This window comes from Mastigoproctus giganteus, unplaced genomic scaffold, assembly GCF_048544385.1.
Source record: "Mastigoproctus giganteus isolate SK-2022 unplaced genomic scaffold, ASM4854438v1 scaffold_33, whole genome shotgun sequence".
In the NCBI taxonomy this organism is placed as follows: Eukaryota; Metazoa; Arthropoda; class Arachnida; order Uropygi; family Thelyphonidae; genus Mastigoproctus; species Mastigoproctus giganteus.
Window position 1 is genome coordinate 30899 of NW_028328310.1, and position 22962 is coordinate 53860.

General features: G+C 35.0%; 1 protein-coding gene across 1 annotated transcript in view; it reads right to left on the reverse strand.

Annotated features, from left to right (window-relative positions):
* The window catches only part of LOC150074863 (trafficking protein particle complex subunit 2-like), a 55780-nt gene that overhangs the window by 18953 nt on the left and 13865 nt on the right, over window positions 1–22962 (reverse strand). Inside the window, exons 3-4 of the mRNA XM_090389455.1 lie at window positions 5336–5424; window positions 57–170 (exon numbers count right to left, since the gene is read on the reverse strand). Of these exons, the coding sequence (XP_090245581.1) occupies window positions 72–170; window positions 5336–5424 (188 nt within the window). The 3' untranslated portion in view covers window positions 57–71. The remainder of the gene's footprint in view (window positions 1–56; window positions 171–5335; window positions 5425–22962) is intronic.

Consider the following 22962-nt stretch of genomic DNA (forward strand, 5'->3'; position numbering starts at 1 on the left):
ATTATAGTTGCTCAAATTACAATAAAATATTTTATTCAATAGACTTAAGTGCTTACTATGCAATAGCAGATTCATCCTGTGAGATACTTTCTACCAAAAAACTGAGCTTTCCTTTCAAAGGCTGGTGACTTTATCTGTGTATTATGGTCATAAAAAGGATTCAAGGCATGCTGAAAATAAAGGTTATATATATATATATGTACACACACAACACTTTTTTTTACTGCTATAAATACAAAAGAAATAGTTATTTAAGCTGCACCTCTCAGTACAAGTTATAAATGTAGGACTATTAAAAAAACAAAAAAATTCTACTCATTAATTCTCATTTTTACTATTAAGTTAAGAAAAAATTAGACCTCTATTACCTTGCTCAAATCAAGAGCCACAAAACATTTTAGTTTTCTACAGTTGCAAACTGGAAAAACGAGACTAAAGGTATATTATTGGTTATATGCAGTAATTACAAACCAGTTAGTTTAACTTCTGTTCCAGGTAAAATAATGGAGTCACTGGTTAAAGATGCATTGCAGGATCATCTGGACAAGACTGCAGCCGTAATTAAGACACTGCATGGGTTTGTTAAGGGAAAGTCTTGTCTGACAAATTTGATTGGTTATTATGATGTGGTTACAAAGGAACTGGATGCAAAAAATAATTTTGATATCATATATTTGGATTTCAGGAAAGCTTTTGACACTGTTGTGCATGGAAGACTATTGTACAAATTGGAGCAGAATGTTATTAAGGGTAAGTTGCTACAATGGATAAAAGGATCGTTAAGTGGGAGAAGACAGAGGGTGGTAATCAATGGGTGCTTGCTATTCGTGGACTAATGTTATTAGTGGAGTCCCACAGGGTTCGGTGTTGGGTCCACTGTTGTTTTGTATATTTATCAATGATATTGATGAAGGTATATCAGGCTTAGTGTCGAAGTTTGCAGATGATACAAAGGTTGCCAGGGTTGTTAATGGCAGTGTGCTACTGCAACAGGATCTAGATAATTTGAGCAGATGGGCTAAGAAGTGGCAACTGAAGTTTAACCTTGACAAATGCAAAGTACTGCATATGGGTACGTAGAAGTAACCCCAGAGAAACGTACCAACTGTGTGGTACTACACTTAAGGTGGTAGAAAATGAAAAAGACCTGGGAGTAATTGTGCAGTCAGATATGAAGTTTTCTGAGCAATGCAGACAGGCTGCCAGGGCAGGTCATGGGGTTTTGTCAATGATATATAGGAATTTTGCTAGCAGGGAAAAGGAGGTGATTGTCCCTCTGTATAAGGCAATGGTCAGGTCACGCCTTGAGTACTGCGTACAGGTCTGGAGGACTCATTTTAGGAAGGATGTCAATTTGCTTGAGCGTGTACAGAGAAGGGCAACAAGATTGGTGAGGGGAATAAAGGGATCCTCTTACCAAGAGAGGCTTAAGTTCTGCAAATTGCAGTGGCTGGAGACTAGGCACCTGCACGGTGATCTGATTGAGATGTATAAGGCCTTGAATGGGTTGAGCACACTGAATTCTGATGGGATCCTTCCACTTGTTCAGATTACGAACCTAAGGGGGCATAAATTCAAATTAAGAAAAGACAGATGTAGAATAGATGTGTGGAAATTTGCCTTTAGCCAGCGGGTGGTTAATTGCTGGAACAAACTTCCATCTGTCGTGGAAGTTGATAGGTTGAATAAATTTAAGGAGAAACTGGACAGGCATTTGGAGGGAATGGTGTGATTTTTTTTTTTTTTTTTTTGGCTGATGCTGCATAAGCTCATACACTTGCTTTCTTGCATCACATGCCACTACTACTAAACCAAAAATGTTTTCAAAAGCAGTTAAATAAATTAAGTAATGCAATTCAAAGTTTTAAAAGCAATCAAATATTCAATATTTAACTGCTCATTGCTTCAACATATTTGATATACTCATACCCCAACTCTTCTTGGCATATTCTAGAAAGAGACTGTAGTTTGTTCATTCAAAAGATGCAGCAGCAAATACTCATGGTTTGTCATTCCCAACCCCCCCCCAACTTCCCTTTCTCAGGATATCCCCACTTACTAGACAGCATATTCTGGAAGTTTTCTGGTCCCAGGACACATTTATAAATTTACTGACTCTTGACAATATTCATATAATTCCTATGGGAAGGGAGATAATTTTAAAATAATGAAGCTTAAGTCTAAAATACGTTTGACCCTGGGTCTCAAAAACTGGTACACAACATCACAGAAATAATTTTCTTTCTGTCCTTTTCATATCACATACTAGCTTTGCCAACAATTCTTTCTGAAAGGAAGAGTGACTAATACAAGGATTGTTCAAAAAAAGAATAAACTTTATATTCAATCATCAGAGCAGCTGATATAGTGACTCCACAAATAACAGTGGGTAGTGCATCTTTTATGGTAGAATAGATTTATTACATAAAATTGATGTTATTAGCCATATATCATTCCAGGGATGATGGAATGATCATAAAAAAAAAATAAAATAAAAAAAATTTATAAATATTTAATAATAAGCTTCCACATACAGTAAGTGCCAGGTTAGTGAACATGTTTGCAAATCGAATTTTGATTCTAATAAACAGTGATTCTAATAAGCGAAAACCAACAAATGTTATCCACAGGCTATAAAGATATAAAGCACAAAATTACACTTTATTACATTAAATATGTGAAAATCAGATCAATATTAGGTTAGCAAAATAAAAAGTAATTTATACTTACGTAAGTACATAGCTTAATTAATTTAGCATGACACTTTGTAATATGATTATAATTTAAAATACAGTAGTCACTTATTTTAGATTGCTTTAAATTATTACTACAAAATCTATTTATACATTTTTCAATATTGTATAACAGTCTATATTGACAATCGCTTGCACCAGTTTCTTCCAGTGCTCTCCTCATTTTGCTGTTTTGTAACCGGAATTCTTTTGGGTTCATCCTCATTTTCCTCCTCTTAGCAAAATTATCAGTAACAGACTGGGCAATTTCTTCATCTGTTAAAGTTGTAAATCATCTATGTCCACCCAATTATTAAATTCCTGCTTGTCCATGTCATTAGGTGTTTTAACATGATCAGTATCGTGACTTAGTTGGCCATCATGAATAATTAATTCACATTTATTGAAACAGTTGCTAATGCAGGTTCCAGAAACCTCATTCCAGACACTAAAATTCACTCTATTTGCTGACTTTTTTTTTTTTTTTTTTTTGGGAGTAAAATTTAAAACACAGTAAAAAAATATATAAGCTCAATCAATAACAAAGCACACGGCACGCACAAATTGAAACTGACAACATGTGCAGCATTTTATGGAGTAAAAAGTTTACAAGTTTAGATATGGGAATGAAGAGCAGATTCTGAAATTTTGTTTTTTTACATGATTGAAGATTTCAGTGAAGGGGAAAACATTTCACCATAATAACGTAAAAACACAATTCCAATATCAGTATTATCGCCAATGCAACAAGATCAAGTTTACTATCCGTTTATAACAGATTATAAAAACAAAAAAGCCCAAATAAACTGAAAACTGCAAATTGTTTTATGGTTGTTACCTCTAAAAATATGCTTTAGAAAATCACAGAGGCATTCAAAATTGATTCTTATAACCGAAGATGTGATTCTAATAAACGATGAACGTGTAGTGCATTTTATCAATTTGAATCAGATCTTTGAAATTTGATTCTATAAAGCAGGCGATTCTAATAACCAGTGATCACTATAACTGGCACTTACTGTATATCTTAATTTTTTACTGCAGTGTTCTCCCCAGGACCTATCTGCACTCAAATAACTTTTGTTCCAATATCATGATCATTTGTGTTCATTTTAATAAAAATACAAAAAATAAAGATTATAACTAACCTTTTTTTTTATTAAATATTTCATTTATTGTATGCAAAACTATTGTAAATAAATTACATCACATTTTATTTTATATTTCAGTATACATAATGTAGTTCAAGCATATTTCATACAAAAATCTCTTCATATGTTATTTATCAGGCAACACCTGTGTGTCTTAAAATGTATCAATGACATCCTACTAGCTGGATATCCCTCACATCCCTTTTCAATAGACCCTTAACCCTTTAGGTACTGTGCTTCATTATAGTCAGGCACAATATTTGTCACTAATGGCCCGCACTTTACCATACATAAGCCTTAAATTCAAATGGGCTATGTACTGCAATCAAGAATAGTATGGCTAATAAAACTTTCCGGATATGTGCCATATCTGTTGCCTTTCAAATAAACTGTCAACTACAAATATCAGAAACAGAAGTGTTTTTTTTTTTTGTTTACAAAATGGGAAGATATCACGTGGCTCCAAACAGTTACTGCACTATGACTTATAAGCAATCGACAATAACAGATTAGGCAAGTTGCAGTTTTATTGCTACTAAAAGTCTGTCATGTCTCACTGTCAGAAGTATACAAAAATTGTGAATATTGGAAAAAAATTCTGAAAATATTTCATTTGATGAAATAGGAATTAACAGTGATCAGGAACTCTAGCATGTTGAGGCTAGTTAGTTCTGATTCTGACAGAGAAAATGGGGGAAAGGGTGGCTACAAAGAAATAGGCTGATAACTTACAAAATGAAATGACATAGGATGAATTTGATCCTTAAATATATAATTTTGACAACAGGAATTAGGGAAACAGTATTTTCTGATGAATGTAGCAATCTGAAAGTATTCTTTTTTCAAATGTTTACAGAAGTTACAAAATTAGTAGTCAAATAAAAACTCTCACACTATTGGCATAACTGAAAATGCAACTAAAATCTTGCACTCGTTAGAACAGTGGAAAGAAACTTTTGCTTTGGAAATTATGTTTTATTGCTTTGCTTATGGTGCATAATAAGATACAGTCTCTGAAAGCATACTGGTAAAATAATTGCTTCTGAATTCCCCACATTTCTCTGAAATTATGGCAAGAGATATATAAAATATTGAAAAATATTTTTTTAAAAATAATAAAAAAAATTTCCAAAATTAATAAAATATGATCCATATATGTATCATACACAATTTTTGTATTATATTCCTTATGTTTTCAGAAAAAGTAACTTTTTGCAAAAAATAATTCAGGCCATGGGAGTAGCAGCTTCAAAAATCACTAAGTAATTAAGAGGTTACTTCATCATTCACAAATTTACCATGTGTGGACATGATTTATGTTCATGTGTTGCAACAGAGGTTCTACCCTATAATAAATACATAGTTCTACATTAATAATGAATTAATATATACAATAACTGTATAATATATGCATATACTATTAACTACACAATTCTAAATACTTTTACTTACCTTAACATATACTTCATACATCTCTGTGAAAAAATTCTTTATTCCATCATCATTTTTTATGTCATGTAACATGAGGAACCTCATCCTTTCTATTGTTAAGGTAAAATTACTACTGTTATCTCCACTATGAGCAAGATAACACAAACCAGTATTCATATAAAAATTAAATAATAAATCTAAGATCAGAAGTTAATTTCTGATGTTCATTTTAAAATACCGTATTTCCCCATGTATAAGACGCACCTTAATTTGGGGGCCCGAAATTTGAAAAAAAAATGTATTACATAAAGTTATTGAATTCAAGTTTTATTCATCATAAAATTCATACAACTCCTCATCACTGTCAAAACTCCCATCCATTAGCTTGTCCTCATCTGTGTCTGATGACGAATCAGTCTTCATATATTGCCTCGTCCTCAGTTCCATCGATGGCATTTGAAATGCCACACTTCTTAAATGACTTAACAACGATCTCAATCTTGATATTATCCCAGGATCTTTTCACCTAGGTACAAACTTCTCCTATAGTTGGTTTCTTTACTCTTCCTGCTGGTGTCAAATTGTCCCCAGAAGACTTCATCCATTGGTTCCATTCGTCTCTCATAGCAGCTTTGAAGAGTTTGTTAATGCTGACATCAGCGGTTGGAGCTGGGATGTCAAGCCTCCAGGTATGACGGCAAGTTTTGTTTTTTGCTCTGCAGCAATCTTTGTGTTTTTTGTTGTGTGCCCTGAACTGATCAAGCACCAGTAGGGCAGGTTTGCGTAAGAGCCCACCTGGTCTCCTGCTCCAAACTTTCTCAAACCAGATCTTCATCCCATCCTGATCCATCAAACCCTTGTCATGAATGTCTTCTTTTGGCATTGTTTTGCGTTTGAAAATCAGCATAGGAGGCAGCTTGGTTCCGTTGGCACAACAAGCTAGAACAACTGTATAATGGCTCTTTTCATGTCCACTTGTCTTCACAGTTACAGTTTTCACCCCCTTCTTATCAACAGTTCTGTTACTTCGGACATCAAATTGAAGGGGGACTTCGTCCATATTTGCAATCTGTCCCAACTCAAACTGATGTGTCTTCCGACATTGAATGACAAAATGATGAAATTCAAGGACCTTCTGCTCATAGCTTTCAGGCATCTTTTGGGCAAGTCTGGTGCGTGTATGCATGCTTAGTCCATTCCGTTTAATGAACCTGAAGCACCAATTGTGTCCTCCTTTTAAATCAGTAACTTCTTTTTCATCAGCAATTCTTCTTGCCTCATTGCTGAACCATCTTTGTGGACACAGGAATTCCAATTGCCCTTTGCTCTTCAATCCATATCTTCAATTCCCTCTCTAAATCAGGCCATTTTGCTGACTTGCCTCTCATGACCTTCTTCTGCCGTGGTGTTTTCAGTAGGGTTTCTTCTTCCCGTAGCCAGTCTCGGATTGTTTTCTCAGTTGGAGGAGGACCAAACTTACGTTCAGCAGAACGATTTCCATTCACTTTTGCAAACTGGATCACTTTTAACTTGAATTCAGCACTGTACAAAAATCTTTTCTGAGTCATTTCTGGGCAGAACGTGGCAAAACGTAACCTAATATACTGGTAACAAGTGCGAAACAACGAGCGCAAAGACAACAAGCGCGAAAAAGCGGGAAATGCAAGTAAAAAAAAATCTACAACCACTGTATAAGATGCACCCAGTTTTTAGACCCCAAATTTTTCGAAAAAGGGTGTGTGTCTTATACATGGGGGAATACGGTAACTATTGAAATGCAAATTAGTCTCTGTAATGATGCAGTAGCATAACCAGTATGGGGCTGCAGTCCCCTCCGAGCCTATACTCTACTCTGATATTTTTACTTTGTACTACTATTTTCCATATTTCAAAACACTATTCCAATTTCAGTTTAATTACTATTTGACAACACCACAGAAACAAAAGATCAACTATGTCCCAAAGTTATCAGCTCGAGCTCTACATACTCTTGTCACCACGCATCTGACTTTCGCCGCTTTTGTTCAGCTGGTTCAACTTGAAATATGCGTAATAAGTAGGCTAATACCTAACAATATTTTCGGCTTAGTTGTAAAGTGACATCAGTGCGATTTACAGCTTTTGTTTGTATGTGTTTCTTTGTTGTAGTTACAATTTGTGTTTCTATGAAAATTTATAATCTGCGCTTGGATAAATTTAATTGCAAGAGGCAAAAAATAGAAACAATTTTAAATTGGTGTATAAAGTTTATATTGAGTACATGTATTTGTAAAAAATTTAGATTTCATTTCGTTGATTCTCACAGTTGCTTTTGTTAGGCTTTAATTTACCAGCATACGTTTATTGACTAAATTACTCAATATAAAAGATAAGTTTTTTTCATTAAAAGTAAATGTTCCACATCATATTTCGCTTTTTTCTTTGTACATACAGTTACAATTCCAAACTTGGTGCTAAGCTTGGGGATCTAGCAAACTGCATGTAAGAGATACAAAGTCAGTTAAATAGGGGCAATGTTGCGTAATTGTGGCCTAATAATGATCTGTTGAAAAATGAATAAAAAAAAAAAAGTTTAGTAGAGGATTAAATTATTAGTTTTTCTGTCGAATAAAAATTGTGCAGTGGCACAATTTTTATTCGACAGAAAAACTAAAAACACATCTTCCTCAGAAGTTAAAAGCAAAAATTCAAAATTTTACATTTTTTCGAAATTCTCAAAAACAAAAAAAAAAATTTATTTTTCAATGAATTAGGCCCCCAGTTACACAATTTACACCAATTTAACCGACCTTGCATCTATTTCTGTTTTTGAGATCCTCATGCTTGCCTCGAATTTGAGGACCTCTATATAAAATTTCGCTTGACTTGAGGTTTTTTCTTTTTTTTTTTTTAGATAAAATGGAAAAACGAAAACAAAGTTCAATGTTGCAATTTGTGGCAAAAAAATTCAAAATGAGTGATGATGGTACATCTGAGCATCAAAATTCTGTCGAGGTCCAGGATACGAAGTCAGTGAATGCAGAGGAAATTGAAGTTCAAATCAATGAAAAGTGTGAAGTTAATGACATTGTGCTACTTAAAGACAAAAAAAAATGTTTATCGTGGATTTAATCAAGACTTTTGGTAGTGTTTGGGTTCCTGATTCTAACTATAAATTTTCTGGATCTACCAATCAAAAAGTAAAGTTTGACGTTTTCAATTTTATTGGTTGAGAAAATACAACTGGTTAGCCTATTCAAAAATAGAAATTGCTGCATATTGTAAATATTGTGTTCTGTTTTCTAGTACAAATGTAGGTCATAATCAGACTCAACAGGTTGGACATTTAGTGAAAACTGGGTATAATAAGTGGAAACATGCCACTGGAGATTAAGTTGCATACTACTACTACACACTATCATGGAATATCCTTACATGAAGCTAATGATTTACACCAAGTTCTAAGTGGCAAATGTTTATCTATACAAAAATTGCTGGATAAAGCAAAATATGAAAAAAATAATGAAAAATCAGAAAAGACTGGTACCAATAATTAAAACGATTCTACTTTGTGGAAAGCAAGGAATACTGTTAAGAGGTCATCAAGACAGTGGGCCCATTAACTTATCAGAAGCCGTAAACTACAATGAAGGAAACTTCAAGCTTTGTTAAGGGAACAAGCTGACGCCGGGGGACACTGTTTTAGAAAATCATTACACAGTCTGAACACATGCCGTCACCAGCCAACATGCATTTACTGTCCAGCTTCAAACTCACAGAACCTGCTGGTAAAAATTCATTATACACTAGTGCGGGCATCCAGAACAAAATAATTGAATGTTGTGGTTCTATAATTCAGAAACAGATTGTGAACAAAGTGAAGAAAGCTAAATATTTTTCTGTGTTAGCTGATGAAACTACAGACATTTCAACAAATGTCGCTTTGTGTCAGATATGTAGACGAAACAAATTTTGTTTAGTCTTCGTAGAGGCGAAACAAAAATAAAGAGACGAAAAGAAAATTTTCTTTCATTTGCCCCTCTAAATTTTGCAACTGGTAAAAATATAGCAAAAGAAATAATTAACTTGAAAAATTTGGGCTAGATATAAAAAATATATCCACGGACAAGGATATGACTGCACTGGGGCAATGAGTGGCAGAATAAATGGCATCCAGGTTCATATACAAGAATTAAACCCAAAAGCACTTTACACGCATTGTGTATATCATTGCTTAAATTTAGCAATTTTGGATTCATGTGATTTACAAGATATCCGAAACTGCATGGGAATCATTCAAAAAGTTTACGCATTCTTTCAGTATCCAAAGAGGCAGTTGGTATTAGAAAACCAGATAGAAGAATTGTCTGAATTCCAAGAAAAAGTATCTCAATAAAAGTGCCCCACTAGATGGGTGGACAGACACGAATCTGTAATTATGTTCATTGAATTGTTAGAACCAACGTTTGCAGCATTAACAGTAATAAGCTCAGAGAACATAAAGATACAGCAACAAATGCACAATTATTTCTCAATTCCATCCAGAATGGTAATTTTTTGGTTGCTTTATATATTATTAAAAAAGTATTTAAGCAATAGTATTGGCTTGAGTAAACACTTACAAACCATTAATATCAATCTAAAGAAAGCAATTGATCAGGCTAATTTGTTAAAGATAGTACTATAAGAAATGAGATCAGATGCTGACAAACAAGTATCTTTTTTTTAGAAGTTCAAGGTTTATGTAAAAATTGTCAAATAAGTTTGAAGGTACCATGAATTACAGGTCATCACACCAACCACTGTTATATACCATGCCATAATGCAGAGGACTATTATCAGATCTCGACTTTTGTGCTGTTTTTAGATAATTTCTTAAATCAGATCGAGTCTCGTTTTTTAACACATAAGGTTGTTTTATCTTCCTTTAGGTGTCTCCTTCCAAAAAGTAATGTTATTGAAGATATCTATGTTCAAAATTTACAAAAACTATTTTCGTTTATGCAGATGACCTTTTAAATAGCGATAACTTTGTTAATGAAAATATGTTAATTTCTGAATATAACCTTTGGCAGAAGGAATGTGCTGAAAAATTACAAAATACTGTGACCGCCATAGAATCCTTGGCAATATGTAATAAAGATATATATCCAAATATATATCAGTTACTGAAAATATTTGCCACTTTACCAGTATCCACTGCGACAGTTGAAAGATCTAATTCAAACTTAAATCGTTTAAAAAGTTATTTAAGAAACCGTATGGGGGACGAAAGGCTGGAGGGATTAATTCTTTTGAATATATACTATGATGTAATCATTAATCCTGAAGAAGTCATAGATCTTCTCAGAGAAAAAAAAACAACAAAAAAAAAGTTGCTCTGCCTTACAAATTAAATTCTTAAGGCACTGTGTGAAGATGATCCAGATTATTCCATGGAGTTCTGTGAATGGGCATTGCACTCAGCACAAGAATAACTAAAATTGTTCTTGTATGATGGGGCTAATTTTTGTGTGTTGGGTGAAGTTAAATGAAGGGCTAGTTTCAGTTCAGTAATGTATGTTACTGGTCAAAAAAGTAATCCAAATAGATTAGCCTGTCTAAGAAGCAAGGTGGTAGTCAATGTTTTAGAAGTCAATGTTTGTTATTACGTGGTTAGGAACAATGGAACAGTTGGTCCTTTTCCTGAAAGGACTAACTATCCCAATGTTTTTCCAAAACAGTGACAGGAGGGTAATAGCAAAATGTAAAGAGAGTGAAACTAAGTCAGTAAGTGGTGATAATGTAGCTTGTTGAGAGCTTCTGCGTGGAATGTTTTATTTACTTTAAAATGATTGGGGTTTTGTTATATATTTTTTTTAAAATTAGCAGTGCAGATATATGCATTGATCTGATAAAAATTAATTTGTTCTTTACTTAGCCTTTGAAATTGCTTAAAAAGGAAGCTAAAGATGAATTCTGTTGCCATTGTTATTGTATCTATGTAAGAATAATATAAAGATACTTAATATTTTTCTATGCAATTCCTTAAAAGTATAATTAATATTATACTTATAATTACATATGATAGAAATGTTTCTATTAAGTCCAGAAAGTACACTATAGGCCTGATGTAGCCCAGTGGTCAGGAGCGAGAGTGCATAGCACGTGCTCTTTGAGTGGACCGGGGTTCAAGCCCATGACTACTAAATACGATAAATATTTGTATTGACGATTTATTGTAAACTCTACTGACTTGGTTGTCATGCCGTAGTATAAACAGAAAATTTATTTATTTATAAATTTATAGCAAATATGATTTTATAACATAACAGTACTACATAACATAACTTAAAATAGTGCAGATCATACTGCAATCAGATAAGCTGGGATTAGTGTGGCATTATTCTATTCATATCTCTTGGTTTCATGTGTTATTTTAAAATTATATTTAGAATAAATCACGTCTCAAGTCAGAACAGCTTTCCTAATAATCAGGATTACATTAATAGTATTTGCTATATAGTGCAAGGAAGCCACAGTCTTTTGCTGTACTGGCAAAAAAAAAAAAAAAAAAAAAACTCAAGTAGATAAGAAAATAGAAATTATATGCTTCCCACCTCACACAGGTAACGCCACTATCTATTTGACCTTTGAATTTATTCAAACTGTCAGCCTCAACTACCGGCGAGGGCAGCTTGTTCCAGTAATCGAAGACCCACTGGCTAAAAGAAAACTTCCTACAATCTAATCTAAACTGCAAGCCCTGTAATTTGAGTTTATAACCCCTACTTCTGGAATTATTTAGAACAATGAGAATTCCCTCTCAGAGCCTTATAAATTTCAATTAGGTCACCTCTGATGTGCCGACCGGGCTAGCCGGGTGGGTAAAGTACCTACCTGGCAACCCAAAGGTTTCGGGTTCGAATCCCACCTCGGGCTTGGATCAGAGTAGTCCAAAAACTTTGGGTGGTGCATTATGGCCACAGAAGCCAATGAGCCAACAACTAACAAAAAAAAACCCTCTGAGGTGCCTTGTTGCCAAGCTCTGTAGCCCACATAATCAGTCTTTCCTCATACAGTCATCCTTCTGACAATCTCACCATCCAAGTTGCTCGTCTTTGGACCCTTTCAAGAAGCTTATTATCTTTTTTCAGATGAGGTCTCCATACTTGAATACAGTATTCCAAAAGTGGTACTGCCTTATACAGTAGGATTACGACCTCCCTATCTCTACAATATAGTGTTCAATAAATCACTGATAAGAAGACACCGTGGGCTTTCCTGGCTGCCTGTTTACACTGTTTAGAAAACTTTGTATCCACCCATATTGTAACTCTCAGATTCCTTTCCTCCTCCACTATTTTTAATTCAACCTCACCAAGTGTATAATTTATTTGTTAGTTACTATTCCCCAAGTATAATACCTTACATTTAGCAGCATTAAAATATAGTTGCCACTTCTCTGACCATCTCTGAAGTCTGTTCAAGTAATCCTGAAGGAGTGCTGCTTGGCACTGATCATTAACAACTCTACAGATTTTTACATCATCTGAACATTTTGACATCATGCCTTCTACCTCTTTGATGTCCTTTATGAAAATGAGGAACAAGTGGTCCAAGAACCGATGCTTGAGGGACCCCACTCCTGACGTTACACCAATCTGAAGAATATCCATTAATCACAACCCTCTGCCTTCTGCAGAATCTCACCAGTAATCCCAAACTGTTCAAGCTTATACAGTAACCTCTCATGAGGGACCAAGTCAAATGCTTTGCTAAAATCCAAATAAACTATGTTGAAATTGTTCTCATTTAGATAGATATGGCATCCTTAAGAATGCCATATCTATCTAAATGTCCCTGGATTACACTCTTAATCATTGCCTCTAAGATTTTTCATACCACTCAAGTCAAACTAACCAGTCTGTAGTTACCATCCTCTCCTAGAACTGGTATTATGTACTGGCAATACATTGGTGCTTCTCCAATCCAAAGATTGCCCTCATAATGAACCTCAATGGTTCAATGCACTCCTTTGTGCTCTCCCTCAAAACTATAGGGTATATGCTATCAACTCCGACAGCCTTTCTTGCCTTTATGCTCAAATGATTTTTTAATATACAATCATATGTAATTACGACACCATTAATTTCATAAAGCTTAGCCTCACTCGCACAGCCTCTTCTCAGCATGAAGAGTCTTTGTCAGTACCAATGCAAAGTACTTATTTAATTCATCAGCTGGGTTATCAGCCTTTCCTACACCTAGTGCACAAGGATCCAATCTGATTAGCTTTCTTCTTTGTTGTATTTTCACCATGAAAAATTAATTGTCCCCTCCCTGACCTCCTGACTTGTGGCATTCCTGACCTTATTTGTGATACTATTACAGATCAGCTTGTACCTGTTGTAGGCTTCAGTACTTTTCATCACTCTGTAACTGTCCCATGCTATCTTTTTCTGCTCTATTTGACCAGCCAGCTCCCCAGTTATCCATTTCAGAATCCTCCTCCTGCAATATTTTCTTAAAGGTATGTGTCCTTCATGGCTTCTGTGATTTTTGATTTAAAAGTTTTCTATAATTCATAATTCAAATGTATTTGCAATCCTTCTGCAATCCATCCAATTCACAGATGCCATATAATGCCTTAAACAGTCAATGTCCCCTGTTCTGAAGTTAAAACCCATGCCTTTACCTTTAACTACTGCAACATCTTTTTTTCACCTTCCAACCAACAACTGCATGAGCACTTCCCGACAATGGTTCCTGTACTTTAAGCCGTGATACCATCTGTTTCATTAGTAATGATGAGGTCAAGAATATTTTTGCCCCTAATACTTTCTCTAACATGCTGGTACAAATAATAATCATCAAGTTTATTTAAAAAATTTTTCCCCATCATGAGTTTCCTCCCACTTATTCCACTCAATCTGGGGCAGATTAAAGTCACCCATTATAAGACATTCACACCACACAGATTCTCCTGGCAGATGTAACTTCAGACTCAGCAAAAGCTCTTACCTCCCTTAAAACCTGACTATCTCTTGGTAACATCATCAATTGTTGCTCCTGGCAAATGCAATCTGGTTTTGGACCACCTATCTTGATTACAAAAAATGTTACCCGTTTCCCTGACAATAGATTCTCCCAATAAAACTAGATTACCTTCGACTACACCATTCTGCACTTGACTATTCTTTTCTGAGATCCAAATCAGGGGTGCATCACTTGGCAGGTCAGGGGATACTTGAGTTCCTGACAAGCTCAGAGTTACATTTGTTTCTAGGGCAAGCACTCATTTCTTCAGCGACTCAAATTCTTCTTGTAATGCACCAAGTTGTAATTCGAGATAAGTACACTCCTTACATCAGTTGCAAAGAAAAGAATTTCCAAATGAGCTAGGTCTGTCTACCACACCAGCCTATTAGAATATATGCCACAGGCTATACAAACAACAAAGTCGAGACTAACAGTGGAAATGCCTGCAGGCATTTCCATCAATACCCTCAGACTTTGTATTGTAAACCTTGTAGCAACCATAATCAAAATAAAATTTGAACTTTACAAAGTTTACGAAATTTAAATTTACAATATATTACCGAATTTATGTTAACAAAATATTGCAGAAATTAAACTGCTGACAAAACTTAAATCACTAAAGAAGTTAAAATTAAGCTACCGAACGAAACGAAATTCCTGCCAAAATATGAATAATAAAGGCAAACTGAATATTAAGCTGTGGCTTTCCAAATGCTTTACAAATTTAAAATTACAAGATACTGCGGAATTTAAATTAACAGACTATTACAGAACTTATACTGCTGACAAAACTTTTAACCACTAGTGAAATTAAATTTAAGCTACCCAACGAAAGTTACAAAATTCCTGCTAAAATATTGATAGCAAAGGCTATCTGAATATTAAGCTGTAGCTTTCCAAATACTTATCTAAATACAGAATAAAAACTAACCTACATGACTATAGGAATTCAAACTACATATTAACTACAGTGTAGTATATTATAATAAAAACCTCAAAATTATTTCAAAAACTAACCTGCAATGAAAAGCTTCAGCACTATGCAGCGACATGCTGTAGCCTTAATCCCCAATGTAATATTATGTGTAATACTTGCCTCTTTGAAAAAGCTAATTTATGATACAGCCAAAGGGGATATTTTTGTTTGTTGTAAAGTGCACAAGGAGATTAAGCACAAATTCAGCATTCTAATAGCCTTATGTGCTGCCTTCAAAGACTGAAATAAGGGACCCATCATACACTCAGCATCCCAGCTGAACACTTCAGTCCACAACTGAGCCAAATGCAACTTCTATCACAGAGACCTCCAATTCCACAGGGAATAACTGCAATCAGTGACAGTGCACTGGTGTTCAAAGAAAGTGCATCACCTAGGAATTTCACATTTTTTGCGATGGTATGTTACATTAATCACTAGCATCACAAATAGAAATATGAACAAAAGATATTTATTAATAGTTAAGTTAAAGCTAAGTAATATTTGACAGGTGCTCTCAAAATATTCCAAAATAAGCATTTACAACCTTTATACAACAGTTTTAGTAAACAAGACAATTATGGCTGAAATGTTATCAGAAGCCCTCAAATTTGCTTCAGTTTATTATTTTAAATGGAAAACAAAATGAAAAGTTCATCAGGTGCACACTAATATTTAGTTGAACCACCTCTGGCCCTGATGACAGCAGCACACCATAGAGGCATTGACAAGATCAATTTCTGAAGATAATCAACTGATAGTTTGTGGTTCCAAACACAAATTATAGCTTCCTGAAGTTCACGAAGGGTCTTTGGTTTCTTTCTGGCAACTGCAGATTCCACACGATGCCAACAGTACTCTAGAGGATTCAGGTCTGGGCTGTTTCCTGGACAGCTAAGAATTGTAATGGAACATTCTTCCTACCATTTTTTCACCTGTAACAAATGCAAACACATTACTGTCAAACCTCTAATGCAGAAATGAAGCTAAAGTAACTACAGATTACCTACTTACACTTTTCGTCCGATGACAAGGAGCAAAGTCATCCTAAAAGATGTGGTTACTTGGTAGGCTGAAATGGTCTCTAATGGTTAGCAGCAATTTGCCTTCCAATATAGCCAGATATCCATTGGCATTTACGGAACCTTTTATAAACTGCAGGTGACCTACTCCACGTTACAAAATGCACACCCATATCGTTTGGCTGGTAGGGAATTTTGTTTGTCTCCCATCAGAGCCATGCAAGTTGAATTTCTTCTCATCCGAGAAAATAACTGACTTCCACTGCTTGGGGGTCCATTTGACATGCTCCTTACACCAAATTAATCGGGCCTTTTTCATTTTTGGTGTGAGGAGGGGCTTCTTCTTAGGACAACGGGCTACAAGTCCATTTTTGAAGAGGAGTCTTCTGACTGTTACTGCACTTTCTACCACTCCTATATGTTCTTCCCATTCTCTTTTCAGCTCATACTAAGAAGCTTTACAGTTTTTAAGGCATAAGCGCTTCAAAACGTGGTCCTGTTTTGGCATAGAGAACTCGTTTGCATCCGGTTCCTTTTTTCCCTATCAACAGAACCAGTATTCTTGAGTTTGGAAAGAAATCTACTCACTGTCGACTGATTAAAAGACACTAAGCAATATGACGGAAAGAACATCCTTCCTCACATAAAGCAACAATAGCACGCTTTCTTCGTGGCATCAACTGCACATAACTTGCCATCTTGACACAAGCAAGGAATGACTGCAACTCTTACAGAGTGTGCTTATATAACTGAAAGTAACAGCTGATGCAATATTACTTCACCTATGCATATCAATCTTATCTGATGCAATCTGTAAGAAATATTGCCATATACTTACGTTATTTGGATGACAATTACAATTTTAAGGGGCGATGCACTTTCTTTGAATACCAGTGTATTATGAAACAAAATATATTGTGCAAAAAGGAGATGTGGAGTATGACCAGATTATGTCTGGAGGGCTAATGTTGATGACATCATAGAGCAGTTATCTTTTAAGGTCACAAAAGGTGATATTGTTGCACACATTGATACCCAGTGCTTTTTTTGAGAAGGTACACAATGGTACGGTGCACCGGCATCTTTATTAATAGTGACGCGTGACATTTGAATGCAATGCACTTTGAAATTTATATTACACAAGTTTATTCACATGTTTACCTACTATTCAAATAAGCTTAAAATTATTTAACTTAATTTGCATTTTTTACTGTCTATTGTAAGATATTTTCTATATAAAACTGTATAACCATTTTTATAATTCTAAATTACTCAGTTGGACCTCTGTTTAATTATTTTGAATTCCCATGGAAGTTACATTTAAAATACTGTAGTTTCCATTGAGCAAAGAAAATTTCGCATAGCGAACGGATTGGGAGTGAATTAACTCAGTACACACTGTTTGCATTTCTGGCCTACAGGCAATTAGTGCTGCTGCGCGAATTAAGAGAGCTAAAGGGATTAGCATTTTATAACTTAGTGGTACCTGGCAAAATCTATCTAACCATCTGGCCCACATACAGAGAAGTCACACTGAACAACAGTGAACAGATCAAGGGGTATTCTCAATGGGCTCTGGTCCACCAAAGGTTGGACACCACTACTTTGCAGCAGTGTCCAACCTTTACCCGTACAGGGGCCATATTCAAAAAAAATTCAAAGTTAGATTTCTTTAGTATGTTACATTTTCAATATCTTGTTGCATGTAAAAGTAAAACTGAAAATATTCAAAAATTTTATTAAGTACAATTTACTGAACAAAACATTTAATTAGAAAATGTTTTTGATAATTAACAAAATTTAAAATGCTGTTTTAGTTCACTTTCCTCACAGGCCGTAAGTTGAACACCTTTGTAAATCAACTGTAAGCACACCGTTTGAGAATTAGAAAAGTGATTTTCTTTTACCCGACAAATAATCATCTGTTGTTTTGCGGAAGTGCGTTATCCACATTTTCTCCTATCTCTGTTTACATGGTCACAGTACCTGAATATCCAAATGACACCGATATTTTGGACAGTTTCAAAAAAAAGAAAAAAGAAAAGAAAATATTGAAATTTAAGAACTAGCGACAATACCAATGAAGAGAGAAGGACAACGAAGGTATTAATCCTTCTAAACATGAATTGTTGGCATTTGGTGAAAATGAAGTTAAAAAATTGTCAATTAGAGTTAAATGCAATTTGTGGATTTCAGGGATACCTAATTGATAAGAAGGTTTCCGAAGAATTGAAGCATTTGACGAACGTTCTGAGTACGATACCAGTTTCACCGAGTGAATGTGAACGAGGATTTTCACAAATGAATCACCACTCCAACCAGCGCTTCGTTGATGACAAAAACAGCTTCACTTCTTCACTACTGTTTCTTAAAACTGTTGACCCACTGCGATTCAGAAAAAAATATGTCAATTTGTGGCTGCTTTGGAAACATCATTCAGCAACCAACACACAAAGAGGAGGGAAAGAAGTCAGCATAGGGTGTCGGATGAGAACTTAATAAAAATTTGGAATATTCTATAAAAACTTTATTATGAAATTATTTTTACTTATTTTACATTTTACTTATTTTTTTTTATATACTTGAATAATAAATTTATGCTTAATAAACTGTGTTAATATACTTAATTTCTTGTTCTTATTCTAAAAACATTGCTACTAAAGTAACAATATCAGGGGGGAAAAAATTTTAGAGTACTTTTCGTATCCTTTTAATTTTCAATTTTTGCTGATAGCAAAGAATGAGTACCGGCACCTATTTTTTTTTTTACAAAAAAAGCACTGTTGGTACCTATTATATTATCAAGAGGAGACCTGAGAAGTTACTTAGCAGGTACAGGGCAATGTTGAGGAAAGTCACAATTTAAGATTAAATTTGAGTGTCTGCAATTGTATCCAGACATAATCGGAAAGAGAGTACATGAGAACATTGTCAATCAATTTGTTCCTGAAGAGACTGCAAGTTGCATGGGATTGAATTTTTTTTTTCAGCACGGACTATGCTTGTTAGCAGGAAAGACTGTTTTTAGAGGGATGGGATACACTTAAATAGAAGGGGTGAAAGAATATTTGTTGATGATATCAAGGCAGTGTTAGGCAGATCAGAAAACTGGCATATGGTGAGAATATGCAGACTAATAAAGTGACAGAAGTTGCAAGCAGAAGTGAAAGTGATCCTTGCACTGCTTCTAATGAGAAATACAGTAGCCTGGAAAGCAAAGTGTGGAGACTTAAAAGGCTTGCTAAGAGGGAGAGTCCTAATGGGACAAGCAAATACATGAGCTACATTAGGGTTACTAAGAGCAAACACAGGTGCATAATGAATTTTAAGTACTTAAGTACTGATTAAGTCATGAAATGTGAACACTGTAGGGAAATCAGAAACAAGGTGCCACTTAGACATAATAGATACTGAATTTGAATATGGGCAGTACAACAAATATAGGAGGGATGGACATAATAGGAGTGGTTGAGTTATGCTCTTGGTTCAGAAGTACATAGAACCTAAGGCAGTTGCACCCAGTTGACATAGGCAGCCAGTGCACTGTTGAGGAGTCAGTTTGATGTAACAACACAGTGGGAAAACAAAGGAGTGTTATAAGCCAAATGATTGTGAGAAGTACGATGAACAACTACTAGACTGGCCAGTAAATCAGAATGTCTTATAATGGGGTTCCAATCAGTAACTTTCAGATACTGATTGGAACTTGTGGGTTGGTCAATCATAAAGTAGCAAGATTTTTGTAGATTAATTGGATGACTGTTTTCAACAGCAAGCAGTACATTAGGAAACAAGAAAAAGCAATACTCAATTATCTGCTTATTAGCAGGGACTTCGTGCGTTAAGAATCTCCACAAAGTATCAGTGATCATAATATATTCATGTGGGATCTCCTTAAAGATATGACCACTATCAAGGATAAAGGAAAGGAATCTTGCTTATATAAAGGTAACTACAGTGGCCTTAGTTTTTAAATTCTTTTCATTGGGAACAATTAATTATGTTACCAACTGTAAATTCTAAATGAAAGCATTCAAGGAAGCAATTGTAGAAGTTAGTAAGCATTTTATACCAACAAAGTGACACTCTTCAAGTTTCAGACCTAAATAGGTGTCAGATGAATATATGAGACTAGTGGCAGAGAATAAAAATGCAATGATTATAAATTATCAGAACACACAGAAATCTACACTATGTAAAAACTAGTCTGCAATCAAGTCAATAAAAGGGACAGGCAAGAGAAGATAGATTATGTGAAGCCTTTTGTTGAGAATGCAAAGAAAAGTAGCAAAGAATTCTTTGCTTATATCAACACTAGAAGAAAAGGGATGAATCACATTGGCCCACTATATATGAATGGTGATAATTCACAACTTTTGATAACTTTTTCTTTTGATACTTTTTTTTTTTTTTTTTTTTAGAATGGTATAAACTATTGATGATTCTGTTCAGGTTGCTGAAAAACTAAATAAATATCACTCGTGAAGAAGTTTTTAAGGATGAGAATACTAGGAGGTATACCAAGTTATAACTGGAATAGAAATTTTTGAAGCTAAAAGTAAACTAAACACCTAGAGCCAATGGGAGCTATCCATTAAAAGCAGAATTTTGGCCATAATTACAACAATACCTTTCGATTCAGGCGAGATCCCTACAGATTGGAGACGTGCAAATGTCTCCTATTCACAAAAGGGCAAAGTGAGTACTTACAGATCTGTAAGTTTGACCTCTATTCCACAGAAAATAATGAAGTCACCAATTAATGAAATAATGCAAGATTATTTTAACAGGAATACAGCTATATGTAAATCACAGCAAGAATTTTAGAAGATGTCTTGTCTGACCAATCTTATTAGCTACTATGACTCAGTAACAAAGGAACTGGATGCAGAAATTAATTTTAACATCAAATATAGTGGACCCCGCTTTACGATTGGTTCACTACACGATCAAATCACTTTATGATGGACTCACCATAATAAAATACCACTCACTATATGATATGTGGTAAGCGCCAGTCATTACGATCACATTTGCAAATTGAATTTTAGTTCTATTAAATGGCGATTCTAATAAGCAAGAATAGGAGGATTATTATCCACAGGCTATAAAAGTAAAGATCACAAATTTATACTTTATTACACTACCAATTAACAAAATTAAATGATACGTGAAAATAAATTGGAAGAATATTTTCCACAAGTTAGCAAAAAAATAAATTTATGCTTACGTACATAGCTTAATTAATATGTACTATATACGTACATACTAACTAGCTGCTATTTCTGTTCAGTGACTTTTTTTGGGAGGGGGGTTGTAAAATTTAAAACAGTAAAAAAGAAGTCTTTGAATTTCCAGTGAATCTGTCCACAGATGGGTAACATAAGCCAGTGGATCACTGATGGAATCCATACTGGCAACCATTGATCAGATGGATGGTTTCTAGATGGTTTAAGGGTTGGCAGTTAATTGATTTCTCATTACTTTAGAAAGACTAGAAGTAAGTGTAATTGGACAATAACTGGATGGGAGAGATTGGTCACCCTTTTTTTAGGAACTGGTTGAATAATTTCCAAGCAGATGACAAAACACCTTTGGAATAAGAAAGTAAAAAAAGGTGACACAGAACAGGAGTAAGTTCAGGAGAAGAGGTTTTGAGAACAAGTGGGGAAATACCATCAGGACCCGGAGCTATCTTAGCATCATGATTCGTCAAAATCCTTCTTACATCCTTTTGACAGAAGACCACAGGAGGCATTCAATGGAGTGTAATGGGAATGGTAGGAGGTGGTTTACCAAGATAATCAATACAAGAGTTGGAAGAAAATTAGGATGCTAGCAGGTCAGCTTTATCTTTGGCTGAAGTGGCAACAGAATCATCTGGTTTTGACAGCAGTGAGGACAGAAGTTTCAGCCAATAGGTTTGGCAAGACACCAGAATGCTCAACTACCATTTTTTTTTTTTTTTTTTTTTATGTGAATCCCAAACACGAGAGGTATTAGAACCTATAGTACTTAGTACCGTGCTGGGTTGGAGACTGAGAAAACGAAAGAAGATATTTGTTGACATTGGACTTGAACTTCTGAAGATTGTAATTTTCAGGAAATACGTATGAAGGAAGGTTGTTCCAGAAAACGGCAGTTGAATGAATAAATGAGGAAGATGAAAAGTTGGTTCTGTGGGTTTGAAGTTGGACAGTAAATGTATGTTGGCTGGTGGCGGCACGTGTTCGGACTGTTTTGAAAGAGACAGCGGGAATTATAGAAGCCAATTCAGAAGAACAGTGCCCATGGAAGTATCTGTAGAAGAGGCATGCAGCAGAAACAGTGCATCTATGAGATAGCGAGTGGAGAGACTCTGTTAGAGATGAATCATTAATTAACCTAACTGCCCTCTTCTGAATGGAATCAAGAAGCCTGAGAGAGGTTTTGGGAGCACAACCCCAGATGTGGGAACAATATTCCATTGCAGGGCGGATTTGCAATTTATATAGAGTGAGCAGCTGTTTGGAAGAAAAGTAACGCCGAGAGCGAAAGAGAAAACCAAGTTTTTTAGATGCAGAGGAAGCAATATTTGTAATGTGCTTGTGCCAAGAGAGATTAGAAGTCAGGGTAATCCCCAAAAGAGATATATCCTTTTGCCTAGAAAT